The sequence below is a fragment of the Bufo bufo genome, chromosome 1, assembly GCF_905171765.1.
Source record: "Bufo bufo chromosome 1, aBufBuf1.1, whole genome shotgun sequence".
In the NCBI taxonomy this organism is placed as follows: Eukaryota; Metazoa; Chordata; class Amphibia; order Anura; family Bufonidae; genus Bufo; species Bufo bufo.
Window position 1 is genome coordinate 716,814,642 of NC_053389.1, and position 26,566 is coordinate 716,841,207.

General features: G+C 45.3%; 1 protein-coding gene across 4 annotated transcripts in view; it reads right to left on the minus strand.

Moving 5' to 3' along the window:
* Positions 1-1,690: 1,690 nt before the first annotated feature.
* Positions 1,691-26,566, minus strand: part of DENND4A (DENN domain containing 4A) — a 149,373-nt gene continuing 124,497 nt past the window's right edge. For all 4 annotated transcript variants that reach the window (XM_040414288.1, XM_040414285.1, XM_040414286.1 and 1 more), the window contains 11 exons: positions 25,326-26,377; positions 22,246-22,447; positions 21,265-21,359; positions 18,432-18,607; positions 18,205-18,312; positions 16,066-16,264; positions 14,628-14,876; positions 13,977-14,094; positions 4,779-4,941; positions 4,059-4,123; positions 1,691-3,633 (listed from right to left, as the gene is read on the minus strand). In XM_040414288.1, coding sequence (XP_040270222.1) covers positions 3,497-3,633; positions 4,059-4,123; positions 4,779-4,941; positions 13,977-14,094; positions 14,628-14,876; positions 16,066-16,264; positions 18,205-18,312; positions 18,432-18,607; positions 21,265-21,359; positions 22,246-22,447; positions 25,326-26,377 — 2,564 coding nt within the window. In that variant the 3' untranslated portion in view covers positions 1,691-3,496. The remainder of the gene's footprint in view (positions 3,634-4,058; positions 4,124-4,778; positions 4,942-13,976; positions 14,095-14,627; positions 14,877-16,065; positions 16,265-18,204; positions 18,313-18,431; positions 18,608-21,264; positions 21,360-22,245; positions 22,448-25,325; positions 26,378-26,566) is intronic.

The window sequence follows — 26,566 nt, forward strand, 5'->3', positions numbered from 1 at the left end:
GACAGTCGCAAAAAATCCATTCGACATGGATTTTTCCGCGACTGTCGCGTCACAGTCGCAGCGTAGACTATCATTATAAAAATTGTTGTACACATTAATGTGACAAAATGTCGCGCGACAAATGTTGCAGTGTAGTTGCGACTTATTGTCGCGTGACACATGTCGTCGTAGACCTAGCCTAATGGTTTCCCATTCACAACATTTATTACCTATGCACAGGTTACATGCTAAATGTATGATGATTGGGGTCTGACCACTGGGACAGCCAATCACAAGAGTCGGGTACCCTGTGTGTATGGATCAGTGGTGAACATACATGATCAATGCTCCATTCACTTCTCTGTGACTGGCAAGTACAGTGCTCGGCTATCACACTAAAGTCTGGGATTGAAGCTACCACCGATTCTGGACATTTAACCCATTAGATGCCACAGTCAATATGGACTGTGGCATCTGAGTGGTTTGACAGAAGGAGGGGGCTCCCTTTGTCATCTGATTGGACCCTCTGCCCAATCACCATGGCTTAGTAGTGTTACAAGACGTAAGTTTAAGTAAATTGTGAAGGGCACTAGGTTTGCTCAACTGAAATCTGCTGCTACAAACATGGTGACACAGGGCACAGATGGCTTACCTGGATAAGAAATGGGCTGTCCTACTGCCTCCTCTTCAAACAGCTGATCGGCAGGGGTGTTGGGAATCAGACCTCCTCTGATCTGATATTGATGACCTATCCTGAGGATAATCCCCCTGCACAACCCCATTAATACTTATACTTGGTGTAAACGGTTAAATGTGGCTCATTGTGTGTACAAAGCATGCTGAGTACTGGGGCTCTGTGGTCTTAGATTCCACATTAGAGGTCACTATGCCACAGGGAGTGGATGGCGGTATAATGGCTATCACTTTTACAATCCTGATGTGTGGAAATAGGATGGCACAAAACATCAAGGAAAGAGAAAGATTCGGTTTAAGCCTAGGACTTGAGAAGTCTGTAATTATCACATCGGCCAACCCTAGAGCTGACCAAAGATGAAAGCAAGCGTTTCGATATTTTCAGAAGGATTGTCTGAATAAAAGGCATAAAGGTGCAGATGTATTCCACCGTATAAACGATTTGCATCAATACTGTATCTTTCTATTGCCAGAGATGTATTTTTCATGGTCGATGGTAAAGAAAACGCTACAATTGTGGCTTTACTCAAGAAACTTTAAAATCTGAACAATAAGGGTACTTTCACATATCAGTTTTATTCACTTGAATGGCGTTGATTTGGCGGGAAGCACATGGATTTCTACACACCTCATTTATATGAATGGAACTGATTTTCAGTCGCAGGAATTTCTGCAACCAAATCAGCCACGTGTGAAGGCATCCTAGGTGTCCTGACTAATTAGGTAGATGGTCACTGGTCGGAACTAATCCGTTTTTCTACTACAGACAAATCATCTTTTGTAGCTCTCTGGACCTATCTATTTTAGTAAATATTTGTATATTCTTTGTGATAGTCCTCTATTATTCCTCCTGGTAATATATGAACAAATTGACACCTGGATGTTACCATACCCCTTGTCACCAAGGTGTGCCCCTACACTGGACAGTCTCAAGGTGTGTCAGGACTGGCGCTACCAGCCTTGTACACTGTCACTCGTGACGGTTCTGCAATAAAATACACAACGCACAAAATTTCCAATCTTGAAACATTTAATTAAATAAAAGGAACACAACAAAAGGTCACATGGTAACAGCCATGAAAAGAGCTTACATGTCATCAGTAAACCAACTTCATATATACCGTATCTTTCAGTACACAAGTGGTTCCTGGCAGTGCCCGTGCGCCTGTAAACCACAAGGGACCTGTAACTTCTCTCCAGAGTGGCCTGGGCAGTAACAGTGCTACATCTGACACGACTTCTCTTCTGACGCTCTGCACTCCTGGTCTATGCACTGCCTTCTGCAATGCTGCATTCTTACCCTCTATATAACCGAAATGTCTGACCCATGTAAACGAGCCTCTTACCACAAAAATAAAGGGGATTTCTAATAATAAACTCATCTCTTCTCAGTATATTATTTCTGGAAATATTACAAATCTACAGAATGTACAGCTCCGGACAGTACCATTAGACAGAAGAATGAGATGATGACCAGAGGAGAGTTAACCCGTTGATAATGGCGAGCTTTCCAGTATGGAGGTGACGTGTGCAGTACAGTTCCCTGTGGATGAATATTGGCCTTTATACAGAACAGTGTGTGTTTTACAGCTAAGCATTATATACCATTCTTACAAAATAGCAAATGCCTTATAATAATCTATAGCACTGCTAATATTGGAATGTAACAGCATTAAGTGCACTAGAATTCATTCATATCTGAGTGTGTAAACAACAAGCCCCCCTGAGGCTTCTCGGAGTAGATAGGTAGGTACGAGGCTGACTAACAGTGGAGCCTTTACCAGCGCTATATATTGCGTATACAGTAAGACTGATAACCGTAATGTGCAAGTAGCGTTAAAATATAGAAAATGGACACAATTCATCTATTCAAGGAGTCTGCTGGTCCCTTGGACCTATGCTGATTATGAGGGTGGAGTAGAAGGCTGAGAGCCTTTGTCATGACACTGAATTCAATAGTGTTATGTGAAGAAGAGAGCCATGGTGGTCACTTTGTGTGCCCCAGGAGGCCACATGGAAAAGGGTTGTCTAAACCAGACCATCTGGGTATGGAAATGGCATATGCTTGTTCGTTAATTATACAACCTCTTAAGTGAACCAACTCTCTCTAAGTATCATAATAATGAAAGCATTCCAAACATATAAAATTACCGTAACACATGGAAAGAACAGAGATGGGTACATGTAGCCAGTTAGCTCCAGTGGGTCAATTCAACCACCATCATAGCTAAGCTAACTGCATCATTCAGTGGGTACAGGATTAGTCAATTTATTGCAGATCCAATGCAGAAATCCTCCTCCAGTCATGGTAATCCACAGTCAGCTGAAGATCCTCCACTGCGTAAACCACACGGCACCCAGGACTTGTAATAAATTAATAGATGATAACTCAAGATGAGTTGGTGCCTACACTATGAGGCACAGTAACATATTGCCTATGAAACAAGTTCATTGCTCAGGACTCTCATCAGAAAATATAAAATGGTACGGTAAGGACTTACTAGGCATTTCTACCTACTGTACACAAAGATTTTATATAACATTAAGTATAAATATTCGGTGTAAACTACAACACCCGGAATGATGGAAATCTCTCGCCTTCCTCTTTCTATAATGCACAAACCTGAACTTCCAGCTCTGCGCAGGCCAGGTTATATAGACAATAGGCCCTGCCCGCCTCTCATCAGTCTGTTACACAAATTCCTCGTGCTAGCAGAAAAATCTCCCATATTGCTTGTTCCCAACGCTGGATCTCCTAGAACACACGTGTATGTGCTGAGATCTGGCTCCGATATCCACGAAGTGGTGGCAGATCAGTAGGCCCTCAAAGGAACGGCTGCCCAAATGTCTTCCTGCATTCTGTGACCCCTGTACTTGGAGGACGGTCACAGATCTGGGTGCACTTCACCTGCTCCGGGGTAAGGCGATCATAAGCCAGTTTGTATTCTCGGTCAAACACATCTGTTGGAAAGTAGTAAAAGTAAATTAGAAGAAAACCGGTGTACAGAATGTGTTTATGGCAGCCCGAAATATCTCAGGGCAAGTCAATAAATGCTGATACAGCCCACTGTTCAATAATTCTCAAGTCTAGAGGACCAATGGTTATTTTAAGGCCAACTATATGTAAAGATCTAAGGTCACTTTAACCTAACAGTATTGCAGGGATTGTTCACAACACATAGAAGGACGCAAGGGGTGATGGCTACAAGAAAGGTCCACCTAACTGTATGTTGCCATAGATGTGTCAGACAAAAATGATATAGGGGTCTCGAGCAGTGGAGCTCCCCAAACCCTGTTCCACATTTCTTAGCATCTTGAACACATTGCTTACAATTAAGTGACATGTCAGATGATATCTTTAGGCCTATAAGGACTATTCCCCTTACCTATATCAATATTCTCTCTCCCCAGAGCTACGAGAGACAGGAACAGAATCTCTCTGTACAAACTCCTATAAGACAGCAATAAATAAAGGGTTAATCACTAGAACAAATTCCTGAAGGAATCACATGAAAAAAAAAAACAACAACATGAACAATTATTTCACATTTAAATAATGTAAAAAAGGAAAGAACTTGATAATTTTTAGATTTAGAATTTAGTAATTCAGTAATGTTGGAGCGCCTTTTCTTAGAACTCTGCAATGTGTCACTCCTGTGTTATTCCTGCTGGAAATATATGAGTACATTGACGACTGGGTGATACCATTCCACTTCTGAACAGAATGCATCCCTACACTGCCGGACACCATCAGTAGTGATTAGACAGTTTTAGAGTGTGTAGGAACACACCAATGTTTTTAATGTATTCGTACTTTCCGGCAGGACTAATAGAAGAGAGCAGTTTTATAACATAAAATATAAACCTCCAGAATTTTTATTTCATGTGGAATACAAGCGGTTACCAAATCAGACATGCCAGGAGACAAATGACTATCCCTGCTCCAGTTATGATCTCTTAATACCCCCAATAATGTAGGCTTGTTAATCTGCTAGAAACTACTACACACTGGAAGCACCAGCTCCTTCAGTCATCGTCATTGTCCTAATGCTCTGGACGATCACCTCTGCTAGAAAGTAATACAATAAAGCAATAGCAGCTGTTACCTCTGTCGCAGATTCTTTGGATTATGCTGCAGGGACTCCAGGATCTGGCTCATAGGACCATACACGTTGTTGTTCTTAATGCTCCTCACCAGACCTTGGAGAAACTCCTGATTACACCTCTCCTCCTGTTTATGCTGGGCAATGGCCAGTGGATGCTCCTGGGCTGCAAAGTGCAATAAGACAAGGTATAAAACAAGGGTCTTCAACAATTCTTTGGAAGATTAATAACTCCAGGGAAACATGTTCATTTGTAAGGTAAAAAAATGTGTAGCAGAGGTCATAACAATCCCTAATATACGCACTACAAAGCTGTGGTTTAGTACCTACAGACTATGCTTAATCCTAGGCAGATGCTCCTTTGTGCTTCTCACAAGGGAAGCAGATGCCTTCCTAAAAGACAGCAATATATAACTCTGTCCTTTGAAAACAGACATCTCTGATCTATTAAAGAATATAAAAATCATAGGTGGAGGTGCAGAAGAGCCACTAGGTATTGGTGGTTCCCGTCCATGTATTACACAGTCAACCATTGTTGAATGGTCATATAAAATACTACATACATGGTCGGCCAGAGCTGCCCTGAGGATCCTGCTTCAACGAACTGATCCTGAGGACAGCTATCTTTACATAAGGTGTAGAGGCAACCTCTTTAATGGTAGCAAGGGAGGATGGGAGCCTGCTGACAGGATCTGCTGAACAGGTGCTCTGGCCCATTCACACGCCACCATGTTCAAGAGTTCAACAATCACCAAGAGTAGTCATTCACTTGACCAACATTTTCTAAACTTAAGTTTCTAAACTGAATAAAAACATGGGTGTACTCAAGTCGTCCAACGGTAGCCTGCACTAGAAAGAAAGTTAAGACATTGGGATGTCCACCTTGGAGTGCATGGTACTTAAAAGAGTTTTCCAACATTTTAATACTCATGACCTATCCTCTAGATAGGTCATCAGTATCTGATCGTGGGGGTCTGACACTCGGGACCCCCGCCGATCAGCTATTCGAGAAGGCACCAGCTCTTCTGTGAGCGTCACGCTCTTCTCTCAGCTCACCAAGCACAGTGCCGTACATTGTATAGCGGCTTTGCTTGGTATCACAGCTCAGCCACATTCACTTCAATGGGGCTGAGCTGTGCCTAGGCCATGTGACCAATGAACATGATATCACATGGCATAGGAAAAGCAGAGAGAAGGCTGCGGCTCTACTGAGAGTGCCACTGCATTCTCAAACAGCTGATCGGTGGGGGTCCCGGGTGTCGGACCTCCACCGATCAGATACTGATGACTTATCCAGTGGATAGGTCATCAGTATTAAAATCTCTGAAAGCTCCTTTAAGGGGGACAATTGTGAAAAAAATTACATGGTCCATATGTGCAAACACAATAGAGACCTATGCAGTGATTCAATGCTACACAAATATGTACTGTAATATATATAAAAGAGTTGTTTCACCCAGAGGTTATTGATGCACATGACTAGTCACTGGACAACTATGTCGTGTCTACTACTCTACAAAGAACCAGGTATGCTCATCTTCACAGGAAGCATCATTGCGCCAATATCTGAGGATCAACTCTGCATCATGGCAGGTTGGAATAGATGTCTTTATCTAATAGTCTTTATATGTTTGAGGTGCAGTTAACAGCTACCAGATTCCAGTGTTTGGAACAGGAGGGCAGCAGAAAACACACCGGTTGTGATCGGCAATTCTTGCATTCACTTTTATAAGTAAGACATGATAGTAATTAATCTGTAATGTGGCTACACACAACAGACACAAAAAAAAGATACAAAACATCCTGCACGATATGATAACTAAATGTGCGGATGTACATGGCAACATTTATAGGGAAAAAAATCACGGAAAATACAAATACACAATAGATGCAAACATTATATATGGACCAAGCCCTTACTCTGATATGATAAAATCCGAGACTCTCAGCCAATATATTTTGATCAAAACACATCTGTGCCCACCTACCCGCGCCAAGGTCCTCTCAGTCAGGCAGGTCCTACGCTAAACCTACCTATGCCGTTGGGCATCTACATTCAGGAGGGCAGACCCTGCACATATAGTGTGCTGCTCCTTGTTACCTCTGTGTGCATCAAGCAACCGAAGATAGGAGGAACACTCACAGCAAAAAGATTTTATCATATCAGAGTAAGGGCTTAGTCCATATATAATGTTTTCATGTATTGTGTTAGTGCATTATTTTCCGTGATTTTTTCCTTATAAATGTTGCCATGTACATCCGCATATTTAGTTATGATATCATGCAGGATGTTTTGTATCTTTTTCTGTGATTTTTGATAAATTTATGTGCTTAAAGGAGTGGCACCTTCAAGTGTGAATGCGCTCCTATTATCTGGGGAGTAGCATTCTTGTGCACTTTTTGCCCCGCCTATCCCACATGCGACGTTGATTAGGTGGTACATATAGCTGCGTGTGCTCCTCCTCTCATTGTTTACTTGACTGCACACAGAGGTAACTAGAAGCAGCACACTATATGTGCGGGGTCTGCTCCGCTGAATGTAGGTGCCCAACGGCATAGGTAGGTTTAGCGTAGGGCCTGCCTGACTGAGATGACCTTGGCGCTGGAAGGCGGGCACAGATGTGTTTTGATCAAAATATATTGACTGAGAGTCTCAGATTTTATCCAGGGCTTAATCCATATATAATGTTTGCATCTATTGTTTTAGTGCATTATTTTCCGTGATTTTTTACACACAACAGACACACACACAAATAAGAGAGCCATATAACCACACATCATTATAGACTCCAGGCTTCGAATGTGACACACGGTGCAGGCTTTCAGGATTATGATCATCAATAATGAATATCCAGAAAACCTGCAGCACGGAGATAGGGGAGGCTGACATCAGTGACTTGTAGCGGGTAGAGCTCTACGCCATGCACACAGCAATCAGAATGATGGTATGTAACTTTGGAAGATCAGCTTTATGTTACGGATGTTTCCACTATTACCTTTCCACATATTTGGTTTATGCATTTTCATGACATACAAGCAAAACTCTCACCAGGCTGCAATCCACATCACAACCACTGAGTGGTGATACACAAACACCTACGGTACATAATTAACAACTCACGGCGGAGTATCAAAAAATCATATATTTTTTCAAAGTGGGTCATCTCGTGCCACTGTTCTCGGGATATGTCGAACCAAGAGGAAAGATAAAGAAGGACACATCAGCATATGGTTTAAAGTGGAGCACCATCTCTGCATTAAGTTGGCAATATAGAGAGCAAATATACTGCACAGACGGTAGATAACGAGATTTTTGTAAAACTTACCAGTAAAATCTCTTTCTCGCTCTTCATTGGGGGACACAGAAACTATGGGTATAGATATGTCCTCTAGGAGGCGTTGACACTAGGCAGAAGTTGTTAGCTCCTCCCCTGGCAGCTATAACCCCTCCAGCCTGGAGAAGAGTTTCAGTTTGTGTACAAGCAGTAGGAGAAGCAAGTTAGTCAATGAAATAAGCATTGAACACCAACAATGCCAAAAGGACCCAACGGGGTTCTAACCAGCAACTGCCGCAACTGTGGCCGAATAACAATACTGGGTGGGTGCTGTGTCCCCCAATGAAGAGCGAGAAAGAGATTTTACTGGTCAGTTTTACAAAAATCTTGTTTTCTCGCCCATATTCATTGGGGGACAACGAGAAATATGGGACGTCCAAAAGCAGTCCACAGGGAGGGAAAACCACAGACCTATGGAAGCAAGTGTCCCTGCAGGCATCTAAGAAACTGCCGCCTGCAAGACTATGCGGACAAAGGCAGCGTCCGCCGATGCATAAGTATGCACCTGGTAAAATTTTGTGAAAATGTGTAAGGAGGACCAAACAGCCGCCTTGCACAACTGTGCGACCGAAGCGCAATTCCTCCGAGCCCAAGATGCGCCCACCGCTCTGGTGGAGTGAGCCGTGATACCCAAGGGCGGAACCCTGCCCCGGGCGCGGTATGCTTCAGCAATTGCAGACCGAATCCAACGTGCGATTGCCACCTTGGAGGCCGCCAATCCCTTGCGAGTACCCTTCGGGATGACAAAAAGGGAGTCCGTACATCGGAAGGAACTGGAGGCTGCTAAATAAATCTTCAGAGCCCTGACAACATCCAAATGGTGTAACTCCCTTTCCTTAGGGTGTGAAGGAGAGGGACACAGTGAGAGAAGGATAATTTCTTTGAAGATATGGAAGTCAGAGACCACCTTCGGGAAGGGTTCTCTACAAGAGAGCGCAGCCAACTCAGACACCCGTCTGATGGATGTGATAGCCACAAGAAAAACTACCTTCCAGGACAGGATTCAGAGTGAAATCTCCCGCAAGGGCTCAAAGGGAGAAGCCTGGAGCGCTGAGAGGACTAGATTCAGATCCCAAGGCGGTAAAGGAGGATGGTACGGAGGAACCGTATGTGCCACTCCCTGAAGGAAGGTTTTTATGGGCCCCAGGGGGGCCAGAGGGCGCTGGAAAAAGATAGAAAGCGCCGACACCTGACCCTTCAAAGAACTAAGGGCTAGACCAAGGTCCAACCCTGATTGTAGAAAGGATAGGACCATGGGGAGAGAAAAACGAAGTGGGGGGATGTTACAGCTTTCACAGAAGCCCAGGAAGGACCTCCAGGTCCTGTAATAGATCCTGGACGATGCAGGCTTCCTGGCCTGAATCATAGTGCGGATGACATTTAAGAGACCTTAAATGCTGATGGAAGACCGGACCCTGCGAAAGAAGGTCGTCTCTGAGTTGCAGTAACCAAGGGACGTCTTCTAGAAGGAGAACGAGGTCGGCGTACCACGCGCGACTAAAATTGTCGGAATGCCCTCCATCCTGATCTTCCGTAGAACCCTGGGTAGGAGGGGGAAGGCGGGAAACACGTGAAGGAGGGAGAACCCCTGCATAGGGGAGATCAGAGCGTCTACGCCGCAAGCTTCCGGATCTCTTGCTCGGGAGAGACAAGTGGGAAGCTTCCGATTGAGTCTCGAGGCCATCAAGTCCACGTCCGGGCGACCCCAACGCAGACAGATCGCCTCGAACACTACCAGGTGCAGGGACCACTCGCCCGGATCTATTGTCGTCCTGCTGAGGAAGTCCGCAGTCCAGTTCTAAACACCCTGGATGTAGATTGCTGAAAGTGCGGGTACGTGGGCCTCCGCCCACCGCAAGATCTTGGCAGATTCCTGCACCACCGCGAAGCTGCGCGTTCCCCCCTGGCGGTTGATGTACGCCACCGCCGTGGCGTTGTCCGACTGAACTCTGATCGTGTGACCCCTTAGGAGATGGGTCCAGTGCCGGAGGGATAGAAGAATCGCCCTGAGATCCAGGACATTGATCAGAAGCTTGGACTCCGACCCAGACCATGTGCCTTGAACTGTTCTGGGAGGAAAAACTCTCCCCCAACCTTGCAGACTGACATCGGTGGTAACAACCGTCCAGGACATTGGAGAACTGCAACCGACAGCCACCAACAGAGGGACGACCTCACCTGAGGAGAGAGGCGGATGGGACAGTCCAGACTCTAGGACGATTTGTCCCAGGAGGACAGAATCGCTCTCTGGAATGTGCGAGAGTGGAACTGGGCAAAGGGAATCGCCTCGAAACAGGCGACCATCTTCCGTAACGTCTTCATGCAGAGGCAAATGGATGGGAGCAGTTGAGAGGAAATCTTACGGAGCGGTGTAAAGCCAGGCGCTTGTCCGGCGGAAGGCAAACCTGTGCCGCTTCCATGTCCAGAAGCATGCCCAGAAACACAAGTTGTCTGAAAGGAGTCAGAGATGATTTCTGAAGAATGACCAGCCACCCGAAGCGTGCAAGTGCTTCCAGCGTGATCTTCACGCTGTTCGATGCTTGGGCGAAGGAGGGAGCCTTGATGAGGATGTCGTCCAGATAAGGCATAAGGAAGATGTCTCTGGAACGGAGCAGGGCGAGAAGGGGGGCCAGTATCTTTGTGAACACCCAAGGCGCAGTCGCCAGTCCAAATGGAAGGGCGACAAATTGACGCCCGCTCGGGGTCCCATGGAGGACGGAATTGGAAAAACCTGTCTGGGGGGAGGGACGAGAACTCGATTGCGTACCCTGAGGATACAATTTAGAGTGCCCAAGCGTCGGAGACGTGGGTCCACCAGATGTCCTGGAAGAGGAGGAGGCGGCCCCCCCACCCTGTTGGGTGAGGGCGCACCTTCAGGCTGAGGATTGCTTAGCCGCGGAAGGTCGAGCGGCCTGAGCTCTGGGACGCCAGGATGGATGCGCCCGAAAGGACGGCTACTTGCGCCAATCCTGGGAAGTAAAACTGCTCGCCGCGGGGCGGGAACTAGCAAATCAACAAAAGGGCCTACCACGGGAGGAACCTGACCTGGCATGTGAGGCACACTTCGCTCCAGGTTGTGGGAGATGGGTGCTCTTACCTCCCGTGGCCTCGGAAATAATTTCGTCGAGACGGATCCCAAAGAGACGGGCCCCGGCGAAGGGAAGTCCTGTTAGGGAACGCTTGGAAGTCACGTCCGCTGCCCACATCTTTAGCCAGAGCTCGCGGCGTAAGGTGACTGCAAGCGTTGAAGAGCGCGCAATGAGGGCGCTTGCGTCCAAGGACGCCTCGCAGAGGAACTTCCCCGCCTGGGTGATCAGCTGTGCCAAGGACCGGAGGTCCTGACCAGGGACCTCGGATATCAGGTCCTGGTCCAGCTGGCTGCCCCACTCAGGGATCGCCTTTGCCACCCACGCGGAGGCGAAAACGGGCCTAAGGGCTGACCCTGTAGATGCAAAGAGGGATTTCGTCAAGGATTTCATCCGACGGTCTTCAGGGGTCTGACTGGAGGATCCATCGGCTACAGGAATAGCCGTATTTTTGGCTAGCCGTGCCACTGGTGGGTCGACCTTGGGAGGGGATGCACACGTGGCCACACAATCCGCTGGGAATGGATATAAAACATCCAGCTTCTTAGGGGTGGAAAAGCGCATGTCTGGGTGATCCCAAGCCTTAGAAACCACCGCAGAAAAATCATTATGGCGAGTATACACCTTTGAGGCCTGTTTTGGCCTGGAAGGTGTCACGGATGGCAGCAATGAGGCTATCTACAGTGGAGGCCAACTTGGAAGGCTGCTCCGTATTCATGTGCAAATCACAATTCTCTACCTCCCCTTCAGACGGCACATCCCCAGGGGAAGAAAAACCTGAGTGAGATCTTACACGGGGTGGAGAGGGAGATGCGTCTGAGGAGGAAACATGTGGGAAGTGACCTGGGGGGGGGGGGGGGAAAGGGGGGTCACCCGAGCAAGAAGCTCTGGAGCGTGCATTCGAGGGAGGTGCAGCCTGCGCTGGTGGCGGATTCTCAACCAAGCGACCCACTATAGATAGGGTGGATTGGGAGATTTTAGAGAGGTTTCCCACCGCCTGAGAGAGGGTTCTGGCCCAATCCGGGAACTCAAGATACCAGAGGGGAAGGCAGAAGTACGGGCTGAAGGGAGGGCCCCTGCCTGGATGCCTGACAAGCAGTGCAGACAGAATCTGGTTGCCCGCAAGGGAATTTTGCCTGACACATGGAGCAGGCATAATGGACAGCTATTGGCAGCTTAGGATGAGCACCCGTGGGATCAGACATGATGGTTAACCCAGGGAAAATCACACCTCAAGGCTGGAGAGGGTACGGTGACCTGAGGAGAGAGGGGACAAGAGTTCCTACCAGAGCCAGGAAAACGAGCGCCGCCGGAGGAGAATGCCCGCCTAGGAAGAGCTTCCTGTAGCGCTGTGGTGGGAAGAGAAGGTCCCGCCCCCTCAGGTCCCGCGATAATCTGGTTTCACCTCAGGCCATCTCACTGCTGCCTCAGCGCGCGCGCACGCCCATCCTGTAACCCCCGCAGCGCTGCCTGTCATCGTTCTCCACCAGAGATTGCTACGACATCCCGCCAGCTGGCTGCCCTTTGGAGGGACGATGTGGTAAACGGGGGGACCGGAAGGACCTGGGCGCCAACAGACCCTACCAGAATGCCTCTCATAAAAACCTGCCCCCCGCCGGCCGAGTCACGCAGGAGACCGGAGGATGGGAGGGGGGTAATGGCCGGGAGCAGGCATCACTTATCTATCCTGCCGCCATCTTCACCCTTCTTCTGCTCCAGCAGGGTCACCTCTTCAGTTACTGGCACCGTAGTGGCAGGACACTGGAAGAGGGACTTGGATAGGTGACCCTTCCGCTGGCGGGATGCAGGAGAGCGAGGCTGCCCTGGTACACCTTGTCTTCTTGTGGGGGAGGAGGCAGTGTGGCGGACCAACACTGGCATGCTCCCCCGGGAGAACAGGGAGGCTAGGCGACCACTGTTTCCCACCTGAAAAAGAAAAAAACAATATAATAAAATAAATAAAAAAATCTTCAAGGAGCCACCATGCGGAGCAGGTAGGTCTTGCCTCCTATTGACACTGGAAAAAACTGAAGCTCTCTCTCCAGGCTGGAGGGGGTATAGCTGCCAGGGGAGGAGCTAACAACTTTTACTAGTGTCAACGCCTCCTAGAGGACATAGCTATACCCACGGTTCCTGTGTCCCCCAATGAATATGGGCGAGAAATTACATCTACCCGCAAATCACAAATTCTTAATTCTTGCATACCCTTATGCCCTCAAAATACTTACCACACAGAACAGATCCGTCAACAGCAGCTTACTTGTTGTTTCTACACTTTAAAAAGTGAAAAATAAAATGAAAAGGAAATGCAAGCCTCCCAAACAATGATGAAGATTAGACCGTCCTAACTATAGAGCCAACATTAACCAGAAGTGGCGCTCTACTTTAAAAGTGCTGTCTTATTTGCTGCAGTACTATTTGTCAGAAGTGTGGTATTACTGGCAAATAATTGGCAATATTCTATAAGAAGCCACGTGCATGGAGTAACTGCTCATCTTGGGAAGGACAATTAACACTTAGTTCTCCGGAAACAGAATAGCCATGCAAACCGGACATAGTTCACCAAAACGCCCATCTAACACCTAGGACTCACTCTCATAAACTACAGTGCAGTTCTGACCTGTAGATAAGATAAGATTAAAAGGCATTATAACTTGAAGCCAGAATTAACATAGTAAATCTGCATTCATACTGGGGTTTGGACCCAAGAGGACCATCTGAAAGCACCACCAGTGTGAAAACAGTCTCTTAGCACAAGCAGATGCGCAATAAAAACCTACTCAAACTGTTCCACAGGATGTACAGCGGCTGCCTCGGATCCTGGTGTAGCTTCAGATTGTCCCATAAGACTTGAATAAGGATGTGTTTGCTGTCTTCAGACATTGAGGTCCTAGGAATCTGTGGGTGGAGACAAAGACCAGGAAAACCAATGAGGGCAAATTCTACAACCTCACGTTCATCGGAAAAGGGGTGGCCAAAAATTGCAGAAACGGCCCAATTCAGATGGAATTTCTGGAACAAATCATTTGCCGCATATAAAGTCATCCTAATGACCAAGGCCCAATAAAACCGGTGTGGTTCTTGCCCTTTGACACATCATAGAAGCGGGTTCAGCCATACTGGTTACTGATCTGCTTATCATTACCATGAAGATCATTTGGTTTTGCTCATGTTCACATAAAGAATGGCTGGAGAAATGACCAAATGACACCTGTATTAGAAGACATACTTTATGTTGCCAGGCCTGATACATAGCTGCCAATCTGAACAGGAAGAGCTGCAGTGCAAAGCATGAGGACGGAATAGGGTGCAATATCTAATGCAGAAGAGCCAAAAAAAAAGCCAACACGGAAGAAATTATCCATCAGGTAAGAATCACTGATCGGGCGTCTACCACAATTCTGAATGTTCAGATTCAGGCCTCTGCTCACCTTGGTATGTCTGTTGCAATGTTCTGAAGACAAGATTAATCCAGGCAGATTACTCGGAAGGTCCAATCTCCTAAAATACCACACCAAGTTCCAGAAAACAATGGGGTGATGGTCGACAAAACCAGGCACGGTAATAGCTGGGTCCCCCTCATTCTCCAGCAGGCTTTCCAGTTCTTTCCACACTACAAGGGGGCTGAGGTAAGGGACAGTGATTGGCTCTGGGTGGGACATCCTCCAGTCCAGAGAGTCCTGAGATCAATGGTGAGAGCACACAGGGTAGACGTGTTAGTTTATATAACGACATACACCTAGATGGCATGATTAGATATGTGCAGGATGGTGGTAGTAGTACAGACGTCTATATCTTTCTGTTACGTCACATCAAACATTAGGGACATTTCTAATGACTCCTCTTCATTCGATACAGTATACAGTAAAATAATGCTTCTTGAAATTCTCAAACTAAAACTATGGAGCTTTGATTCACCAACATGTAGGACGGGTTTATAGGATTTACAACATAGCAAAATACAGTAAAAATCCTTTAATCTGGGAAGAATAGAAACCTGATAGGTGCCCAATACACCAAATAGCCAATCATGAGCGCTTATTCATACCGAGACCCCTCAAGTTATACTTATACGCAAGGACTTATTTATCTGCTTCATTTTCCCATCTTATACATTTATGACACATGCACATAATAGGTTATAAATGGCAGATAAGTTCTTGTTCAGCTCTTTTCGTAACCCCCTAGATTAGAGATGCCCAACCTGCAGTTCTCCAGCTGTTGAAAAACTACAACTCCCAGCATGCCCTGATAGGTTGTCCGGCCATGGTGGAAGTTGTAGTTTTGCAAGAGCTGTAGGGCCACAAGTTGGACATCCCTGCCCTAGATATTAATACTCCCCAATGAGATGTATGGTGAATCCAGAGGCCAATTAATGGGAGACCCCTCATTCTCCTGCACCTATCTGGCATTTACTGTATCATATATCATGTGGGAAAGCCAGGCACCTTGAACGCGAAAATATCCAGATGTGGCGGAGGTTTTACATGCAGGTAGCATGCAGGATGGTGTCACTGTCAAGACAACCATACAACTCCCCAAAAGCCCTGTGCACATGCCCTATGAGCCGTCCACGACACCCCTTGGCTGTTGTACGGTTGTTAGCATGCTACAGTAGGTAAGACAGCGGGAGAGATCATGATTCATGTTCATCCTGTCCTGTACAGTAGTATCCACATCATCTCAATTTTCCTTTTTTTTTTTTTTTTTTTTTTTTTTACATAAAATGAAAAATGTGATGTAATCAAAACTGTGCTCCTATGAACAAAGCCTAATGGCCTACTGGGGGTCAACCACAACGTGTTAGGAGAGCGGGTGCCCAGACACGGTTATATGAGCATGTTAATAAAGAATTACAGGGTCACATACAGCGGTCGTCTGAAAGTTAGTAGGCAGGCTGCCAGTCGAAACATGGCTCAGATTGCAAGATGGCTTCTCGTCCAAAGGGCTGAACGTACTGATGCTTCTGACCACAGGCAGACTTGGAGATGTCGACTCGCTGTTGTTCTTCCTTCTTCCAGTCGGGATCTGTATAATCCTGACTTTAGTCTCCTCAGATTTTGCTTTGCTACAAAAATAAATAAAAAGACAAAGTATATTTCCATGAGTGATTAACCCCTTCCTGTTTTAAGATATATTATATCCGTCTTGAGCGAGGGGCCGTTTATGCTCCATAACATCATAGTGATCTCATGGGCACTGCTACTGTACCTGCAATATCACAGCTGATACACATAGCCAGGCTACTGTCACGGCTGCCACTATCGGAGATAACGCTAATCCCATCAGTTTAACCCATTAGATGCTGCAGTGAATAGCCCACTTGCCCCCATACAAGATCTTGGGGTGCTGCACGCTAAGCACCCAGAGGTCTAACAATCACCTCTGGGTCTGCCATCTATGAAAGGTTAATAAAAATAAATAATAAAAATTATTTATTACATTTTTATTAATTATGTTTGCTTTATGGATGTGCACCTATGACTATGAATAAGAATATGGCAGTCTAAATTTTCTTGTAATAAGTAGTAATCTATGAAGGGCTATTAGGTCCTGTCAGGGGAAGGGTCTAATAGGTCGTCTATCTGTAGAACAGAAAAATAATAACAATACTAATAAATTCAAAAAAGTGTAAAAAAACAAAATCCAAACAACAATACAACAGGCTTTATTATGGACAAAAATAAAGTACACAACTGGTATCACCACATCCATAATGACCCTAACTACCAATTTATCTACTTATTTAACCCTGTAAAAATAAATAAATAAAAATCTCTCCTCCCAAAACAGAGGTATCCCAAAATGGTAGTTTAAAAGTTGTACCCCAACATTGTACTGATAAAAACTAGTTTGGCCTACAAAAAATAAATACCCTCACACACCTCAGTTGACAAAAAAATAATTTAAAAAAATAAAAAAAATAAAAAAAAAAGTGTTTGTGCAAAAGTAGTAAAACAAAAAATATATATATTAACTGCAATGAGACAGCATATTAGAAGATTTTTAAAGGTGACCCATTTAAAGGGGTTTTCCATCTGGGGCATTTATGGCATATAGATAGGACAGTGATGGTGAACCTTTTAGAGACCGAGTGCCAATCTTCAACCAAAAACCCACTTATTTATCGCAAAGTTCCAACACGGCAATTTACCCTAAATACTACAGTCCAATATAGTACATCTTCTATGTACTTTATCATTTGGCTATAATATCCTGCCTACATTTAGTGCGCTGCTTGTGCTGTACATAGTGCGCCCTGCTCTGATGAATGTCAGGTAAAGTCAAAGGCATATTGGTATGCCTTAGACTTTTTCCAGGGTGCGGGTGCCCACAGACAGGGCTCTGAGTGCCGCCTCTGGCACCAGAGCCATAGGTTCGCCACCTCTGAGATAGGATATGCCATAACTGTCTGAAAGGTATGGGTCCCTCCTCTGGGACCCAGTCTTTTATCAAAAATAGGGCCCTAAAGTGAATGGAGAGCAAGCTGCGTGTGGGCAGACACCCTTCATTCACCAGTACAGGACTTCTGAAAATAGTCATACGCCGCTAAATCTGGTAGAACAGTCAACTGTAGATAAATGCAGATGAGTTAAATATTTTAGCTTTGGACAGCCATGTACCAACCATATACTCTATATAGAGGTAATATAGGCGAGTCCTCCAATCAGTGACAGGGAGCCACTACTAAAAGATCCTTTTAGTGAAAGGGCAGGCCACTGATTTCAGTGTGCTCCATGTGGTGCTTAAAGGGGATGTCCCATCTGGATATTTATGGCACACTGTTTGATAGGTGCAGTTCCCTCCTCTAGACCATCTAGTGCACTTGGTTATTTTCGGAAGCCACATAGCAGTGAATGGAGGGTTGGCCACGCGTGCACAGCTTCCTCTCTGTTCACAGCGGTGCCCCGATCTTCAGATAGAAGCGGGTCCCAGAGGTGGGACCCACCATTATTGGACAGTTATAGGACAACCCCTTTAATATTGCTGTGCAAGCAAAGTACCAACCTTGGAGTAAGAGAAAATGCAGGAGTAATAATTTCAGACTTGGGTCTCTGAGATGAACCGGAAGGAATCGGCATACATTCTGTAGAAGGACTGCCTTTCAGGAAGTATCTAGTAGAGAGACAATGGTGAGGATTTGGGCTAATACAAAAACAGACACATATTTCAGAGCTCAACTAAATACATTATGTTCCTGTCATTATCCTTCACATTAACTACAGGAACCATACCTGCCAGGGTGGCGCAAATCTCGGATTTCAATGTTTAGGAATGGTAGAAAGGGACTGCCGCAGAAGGGACATGTTGTGTTCAGATTCGAGTCATCTGCTGTCCAGCCGGCCATAATTTCTTCATCATGGACAAGACTTTCACATGTCAGACACCGCGAGCAGCTGGAGATCAAGACCTACAATGCAAAGTGCATCAAGCAATTTATGTGTGTGTCTATATATATATATAAGGCACCAAGAATGAATTGCTGGAAACATCATATGTGTAAATGTAATGATGATATATGTGATTACAATATTAGGGAGAAAACTGTACAGTTAGGCTGCGTTCACACGGGCGAGTATTCCGCGCGGGTGCAATGCGGTAGGTGAACGCATTGCACCCGCACTGAATCCTGACCCATTCATTTCTATGGGGCTGTTCAGATGAGCGGTGATTTTCACGCATCACTTGTGCGTTGCGTGAAAATCGCAGCATGCTCTATATTCTGCGTTTTTCACGCAACGCAGGCCCCATAGAAGTGAATGGGGTTGCGTGAAAATCGCAAGCATCCGCAAGCAAGTGCGGATGCGGTGCGATTTTCACGCATGGTTGCTAGGTGACAGTCTATTCACTATATTATTTTCCCTTATAACATTGTTATAAGGGAAAATAATAGCATTCTGAAAACAGAATGCTTAGTACAAGGTCAATTGAGGGTTAAAAATAAATAAATAAAATAACTCACCTTCTCCTCTTGTTCGCGTAGTTCTCCCGGTCTTTAGTTCTTTAAAAGATAAACTATGGGCTAAAGGACCTTTGGTGACGTCAGATCACATGCTCCAATCACATGGTACATCACCGCGGTGATGGACCATGTGATCTGACGTCACCAAAGGTCCTTTAGCCCATAGTTTATCTTTTAAAGAACTAAAGACCGGGAGAACTACGCGAACAAGAGGAGAAGGTGAGTTATTTTATTTATTTATTTTTAACCCTCAATTGACCTTGTACTAAGCATTCTGTTTTCAGAATGCTATTATTTTCCCTTATAACCATGTTATAAGGGAAAATAATAACATCTACACAGCCCCGATCCCAAACCTGAACTTCTGTGAAGAAGTTCGGGTCTGGGTACCACAGTCGGTTTTTTATCACGCGCGTGCAAAACACATTGCACACGCACGATAAAAACTGAACATCGGAACGCAATCGCAGTCAAAACTGACTGCAATTGCATTCCTACTCGCGCGGGTTTGCCGCAACACACCGGGACGCATCCGGAACTAATCCGGACACACTCGTGTGAACCCAGCCTTAAAAGGAGGATCTGGGACCCTGTTGGGTCCCCTCTAGCCTGGATATGAGATAAGATACAGTTGGGCATGGAGGCCTACAGGTTCTGTATGGTATCCTGGGGCAAATTTCCCTACAGATGATGCAGCAGGGCCTGTAGATCCTGCACACTTGTAGGTTTCCAAAGCTGGCGTTCTAGCTGGTCCCATAAATGGTTGATTGATGATAAATCTGGTGACCGGGCAGCCAATGAAGTGCTGTAATCTGGTGGGTATATTCCTGAGAAACCTTTGCTGTCTGTGGGCAAGCATTATCGTGCCTAAAAATACCAGTTGGAAGCGCTGCCACAAGAGGAACACATGTGGTGGCAGGATGCCCTGCACATTGCTGGCTGTCAATGGCAGGACACGTAATAGTCACCATGACACTAAACTTCCTTCTGCTAAGTGCCTGGAAATGGTCCGGCCAACTGTGGATAGTGGACAACAAAACTGTGGGAGCTGCTCATGCTTGAAAGGAGATCATACGATTCTCTCTACTGGTGGTCTCTCTGGGCCATCCAGAGCCTGTTTGCTGTGTGTGTGCCCTCACAGAACCACTGATCCCAACACCTCCTAACAGCTAGGTCACAATGGCCTAGATGGCGGGCATTTAACAAAAATTACCATCTGCTTCTCTCAGTCCAATGATGCGCCCCTTCTCAAAGTCTGTCAACTGGGAAACATGTCTTCAGGTGTGTCATAGAGGCACGACTACCGGTCAAAGATCTCTCACTAAGAAGTACACTACCCAAAAGTAGCCTCTGAGAGGGTAGTGGGGGAAGCACTTTTATGCCCTCTTGTAGCAAGACCCAGTGTCTAATCAGACCACACCTGTAATCATTTTCATGCTGAGTTTTACAGCACTCTGACATTTCTGTGTGCGTGTGTTTTTTTGTCAATGAGTATATACAGATATATGAACAGACAGTATATATAAGCAGTCAGGATCATGCTGGCATTGTCTATTCCATTGCTTCACGTGGCTTTTCTTAATACTGTGGCGATGTGCAGGCCCCGTACGGCTGCGCGGTTTAGTTCGGCTCACATCTGTGTTGAAGGCTCCGTCAGGGTTCTCCACTGCAGATTTAGTTAAAAATAGGGAACAAAATAGTTTCTCCAGTAAAATGATGTGTTCCGAACGAACACCCGACCAAGAGATTGCTATGGGTTCTTGAGCCGGAGCTGATGACAGCAACCTCTGCATTAGAAATGAGATATGTAGGGCTCTCATTCAATACACACAAAATCGTGCTCCAGAGGGGGTGAAAGGTGGAGGGTCCTGAGCAGAAGACCCCCTCCCACTTCCTTTAATAGGATAAACCCTTTAACTTCTATAAACCTGATATAAACAGATATAAACAGACAGCCACATAGCCCATCCTCAATAAGACAACTGTGCACAGCAATCACGACTATGGCAGAACCGACTGATCACTGATGTGGACAATGTCTAAAGAGCATTTCATCAGAATAGTTTTAACTCAGGCAGGATGAGGTAATGATTAATACTGCGCACCTCCATGGCATAGTTCTGGAAGACACTGGTACTACTGGAATTGCAGGAGGATTGCAGTTCAGGTTTGTAGTTTATCGTGATCCTAGAAGGGGAGCCTGTGTTCAAGAGAAGACAGTGTTAGAATCATCATCTACACAAATTTCTGGCTTCCATGTGACCTGTGATGTCAGCTTCTTTCCCTGCTCTGATGAGGTTCTGCACAGAAGCCTGAGGAGCAGGTCTGCCTCTGTGCAAGGAACGTCACTGTGAAGGCTGTGCTGGTTGGAGTGACAAGCCACGCTCATGCACGGCGATCTGCTGGCTACGCCCCCTACACTGCTGGATCTGCTGGCTGAGCTGTCTGCCCTGTGTCCCCTCCCACTGTATTCTTCAGTAAAGTTTAACCCCTTCTACTATCAGAAGCACAGACTCAGGGCTGGAGGCTCTGCCTCAGGTACTGAGCAGCTGCAGGGCTTACTCTTCTCCAGGCACTGAGGAGACAAATGCTGTGCACAGGATCTTCCCTCCCCCCTCACCCGCAGACACAGACCGGACGAGTTTTCTCCTCTGTACTCTTCTGCTCGCTGTGAGGAAGTGTCTGCTGAGCAGGTAGGGGGAAGATCATGTGTGTATCAGCAGTGTCACTGTACTGTACAGCTGGGACTTGTAGTCCCACACATACAACATCCCAGCAGTCAGATTGCAGGCAGGTCAGCACTTTTATTCACATCCTTTGCAGAGCAGGGGGAGGGGAAAGGCAGTCCTTAACACCCACAAATATTCATGAGGAAAACCTTAGAGATTGTTGTTACACACCCCCACAGCTCTGCAACTGAGTGTCAACAAAGGGCCAGAACAGAACTAGGGAAATGAGGAAATGGTTTTTTTTTTGCCTAAAACTTGCTTAGCTTGTGTACATATTTTGATGACCATCATGCTTTATTATTTTTTACATAACTCGGACAACCCCTTTAATAGTGCGACAGCCCCTTTCATGCTTACTTCTGTTGTACAGCTGCTTTGAGTTGCCCTCTTGGGAATTGTTGCTCTCCAGGCTGGTTCTACTCATCCCCACTGAGCTGTTGGTGGTGAGGTCGTTGTCACGGGGGCAGGTGATGCCTTCAAAGTCATCTTCATTGACAGAGCCTGATTCTGCATCTCCTGCCCCACTCGAACACAGGCTCATACGGTCAGAATTCTGATCCTGTGTGATATATTCAGCAGATAATACAGTAAATATCCCATATAAACCTTAGTGTTAAATACCACTCCAAAAAAATAAATAAAAATAAATATATCAGGAATGGGGATCCTCTGACCCCAGCTTTGTGGTAACTGTGAAGGGAAAAGTGGTCATACATTTGCGTCTCTCTCTCACCTCTCCTCTTCACAAGTCACAAGATTTGGGAGTCAGGGGACCCCCGCTTTTGTCAGGTGCAGGTCCCAGTGGGGAGACCTGCACTTAATGAATATTTATGCATAGCAAATAAAGCACGGTTCTGGAGATCCCCTACTAATAGTCATAGTATTTCCTACTCCCAGGCTAATGAAAAAGGTCTTTGCTTCCATTCAATTTTGGGAAATCTTACTAGGACTGTTAACCCCTTAAGGACCTCCGCCGTATATGTACGGCGGAAGTCTGGTCCCCAACATGGCGCCCACTTGCACATGCGGCAGGCGCCATAGCCGCCGGGTTTCTGCTATTTTAAATAGCAGAGACCCACGGCACATGTATGCGATCAGCCATAAGGCTGATCGCATACATTTTACCCTTCAGATGTGACCATGTCATCTGATCAGTCCGGAAGCTGAAGACGCACGCTTCCCCCCAGGTAACAGTGTTCCCCGACTGAGATCGGGGAACCTGTTACATTGCTGAAATAGACCGAAGCCTCAAGCAGGCGTCGGTGCTTATTTCAGTAATATTCCAATACAGGCCACTAGGTGGCAGCATTGTATTGTTATTTTCCAAGTAAAAAAAAGGTTTTACAAATATAAATAAAATAAAAAAATAATAAAAAAAAGTTAAAATCACCCCCCTTTCCTTAAAATAAAAATACTAAACCAATAAAAAAATTAAACATCATGGGCATCGCCGCGTGCGAAAATGCCCATACAATTATAATACAAACATAACAATATTAATGGCAAATGGCGTAACGGTAAAAACAATTAAAACAGCCAAATTGGCATTTTTTGTCACTTCAACTACCCAATAATTTTTTTTATAAAATGTGATCAAAAAGTCGCACACACTTCAACTTGGTATTACTGAAAAGACAGATCGTCCAGCAAAAAATGAGCCCTCACACAGCCCTGTACACATAACCACAAAAAAGTTATAGGGGTCAGAATATGGTTCTAAAATTTTCAAGAAAAATTATACAAGTCTGGTATCGTTGCACCTGTACTGACCTGGAGAATGAAGATAACAGGTCAATTTTACCGCATAGTGTACAGTGTAAAAAAAAAAATATATATTTTTTTTTTTTTCTGCTTCCTACTACATGGTATGTAACCATAAATGGTGCCATTAGAAAGCACAACTTGTCCCACAAAAAATAAGCCCTCATAACTTACAACCCATATGAATGGAAAAATAATTTAAAAAAGGACTACGGGAGGGCGGGGAGTGAAAAACAAAAATGCATAAAAGGAAAATCCCAGGGTCCTCAAGGGGTTAAATACATATCACATTAACAAAAAAAAAAGCATTGCGTGTGTAAGAGGCCTTGTCTGACAAGGTGAAATAATGCAGTGTATTTATAACAATAGTAAAAAAAAAAAACACCATACTATATTCAGACGAACCAGTTCTATTTAACCCAGAGTTTGATAAAAAAAAAAGTCGTTTTCCATTTCTCGATCTGGGTGGGGGATCCCCCCTCACTCGGAGACAACAACTCAACACAATAATAGTAGTGCAGCACCGAGCTCCAACATGCTATGTCTAAGGCAGTGTAAATCTGATATGTAGCCAGACATCCAGTCTGCCAGCTGTCAAATGCTTACCTAACTTGAAAGGACGGGCATGCTGATAACGCGATTGGCAGACGAAAGATCATGCCACATGAGTTTATGCTAGATAGTTGTGTATCAAAGTTATTTTATTTAGTTCTTTCCCTTTAAATATTACCTTTAACACAGTAATGTACAACATGATGTAATCTGGAGTGAATATAATTTCCTTACCAGTGTCTGTATTGGTGAGTTATACCCTCCCTTCTGGTTCTCAGCTGTGTCATGTGACCAGCAATCAGACTTTCCAAATAAACAAAGCTTCTTATGTGTGGACAGGAAGTCAGTTTTTCTCTGTGTATTCCTATGGGAGCCTCAATGTCAGTCTCATAGGAATGAATAGAGAAGTAATGGACTTCCTGTCCTGTGTCAGTTGGAGATCAGAGAGTTGGTCACAGGACACAGCAAAAAATTAGTAGTGAGAGGATAGCTCACAAATACAGTCAGTACAGATTACATAATCAGGTACCTTTCTAACAGGTCAGAGAATAAACATTTTTTGCGGGAGGTCTTTAAGATGATCACTAACAAGCATTTGTATGAACACTCCTTAACGATCATCTGGCAGTGTAATACTGCCACCAATTACACGATGAACGGGCAAACGCTTGTTCATCATAATTGGGATCTTTTAACATGTTAAAAAAAATCCTGGTTTGCCGGAGGCAGATAGCACCTCGTAGTAGATGCTCTGCTGCCGGTAAACAATGAGACAGTATGCATTAGTGATCTCTCATCCCTATACTGAGGAGGAGATTGCTGCATGTAATAGCGGCAGTCTCCTCCTCTAGTGGGCAGGGGATTGACGGGAGGACAACCGTCTGCTCTATCTGCCCGTTTATTAGGGCCCTTAGTATACTTTTGTTATCTTATTCCCGTATCTCTGAATTCAAGGTATAACAACAGTCAAGGTCATGTGAGTGGGGGTCGGAAGAGGGAGCTGGAGCCCAAACTGGAAAGACTTTATTATTACCATCCTCCCAACATTAGAAATATTGAAAAAAAGCAGATAACAGTAAAATGCTAATACACAAATCTGAGTATTAGACTGAACTGAGAGTTACCTTTGCTGGGCCAGTGTAGTTGGCAATCTTTGAGTACCATTTGGTGGCCTTCTCAGCAACTCCTTTTCCAGCAGAAAACATGCTGCTCTTCAGCACATCAAGCTTGGGAGTAAGAATTGTGTCAAAGTTAAAAGATGTTGGAGACATCAATGCAACTGTAGAATCTGGAGGGTGTTCTGTTTTTGGACTTCCCAATGAGTACGCAGGAGAGGACCACAACCTGCCACGTTGTCTCTCCTCATTTTTTACATGGTAAGTTTTTGACTTTGTTAATCTAGGTGCCTGTGGAGGTGTTGAGGGAAGACTTGAGCGTCTGCAGAGTGGAATAGCTTTAGAGCTATTATACTGATCAGAGCTGGTCCTTTGAAGGTCCATGCTTGGAGCTCTACTGGTCAATGGACTGCTCATGTTATTCATGTACATCTCAATCTCTTCTGCAAGGTCTCTTTTAGCAGATGGAGTCAAGAGGGTTTTGTCCAGCACTTCCTCAGTTTCTTCTTCTAGCTCAGTCTCTGCTGCTAGCATTGACAGAGGGTCTAATCCGACTTTTACATCTGTCTTCTCCACAGGCTTGCCCGGGAACACTGTCGTTGAGGAACTTGTGCTCATGCTTCTCAATTTTTGGGGCTTGCTTTCTACAGTGTCATTGTCGAGGTCTTCAAGGTCAAAAATGACCGGAGAGTCAGCCTTGTCTGGATACCCATCCTCCCCCACTGGAGATTCATCATCGCTCCACTCCTTTGCCACAGTGACAAGTTCCTTCCTTGGAGATGCCCTTTTGATGTCCAATGTCTTAGGCCGAGGAATGCCTGTTTGATGTGCTCCACTGAGTATCTTTGCATCAGCTCCCAGTTTATGGTCAGTGCCACTGATTAGTAACCCTGTAAGATTTTCTTGCTTATACTGTCCGCTGTTAGCTCCCCATTCTAAATAATTTTTCATACCCGGTTCCAAGGCGCTCTTGTGCCTCTTCCGTAAGCTCCAGCTTTGGTATATTTCACTTTCCCTGGCATCTTCAAAGGAGGACGCAAATAGTAGTCCAGCGGCATTTCCTGGAATTGGGTCAAAAATATAGAATTTTATCAAGGTGTCCTATAACTGACAAATGTCAACATGTCTTAATAATAAGACACTCTACTGATGAAAAGACACAAACATGACTTCTTCAAGTTCATGCACTTGCTTGGACCTGACCGATACAATATTTTAGCCCAGCACCTGGAAGTCATTAATCATGGCAT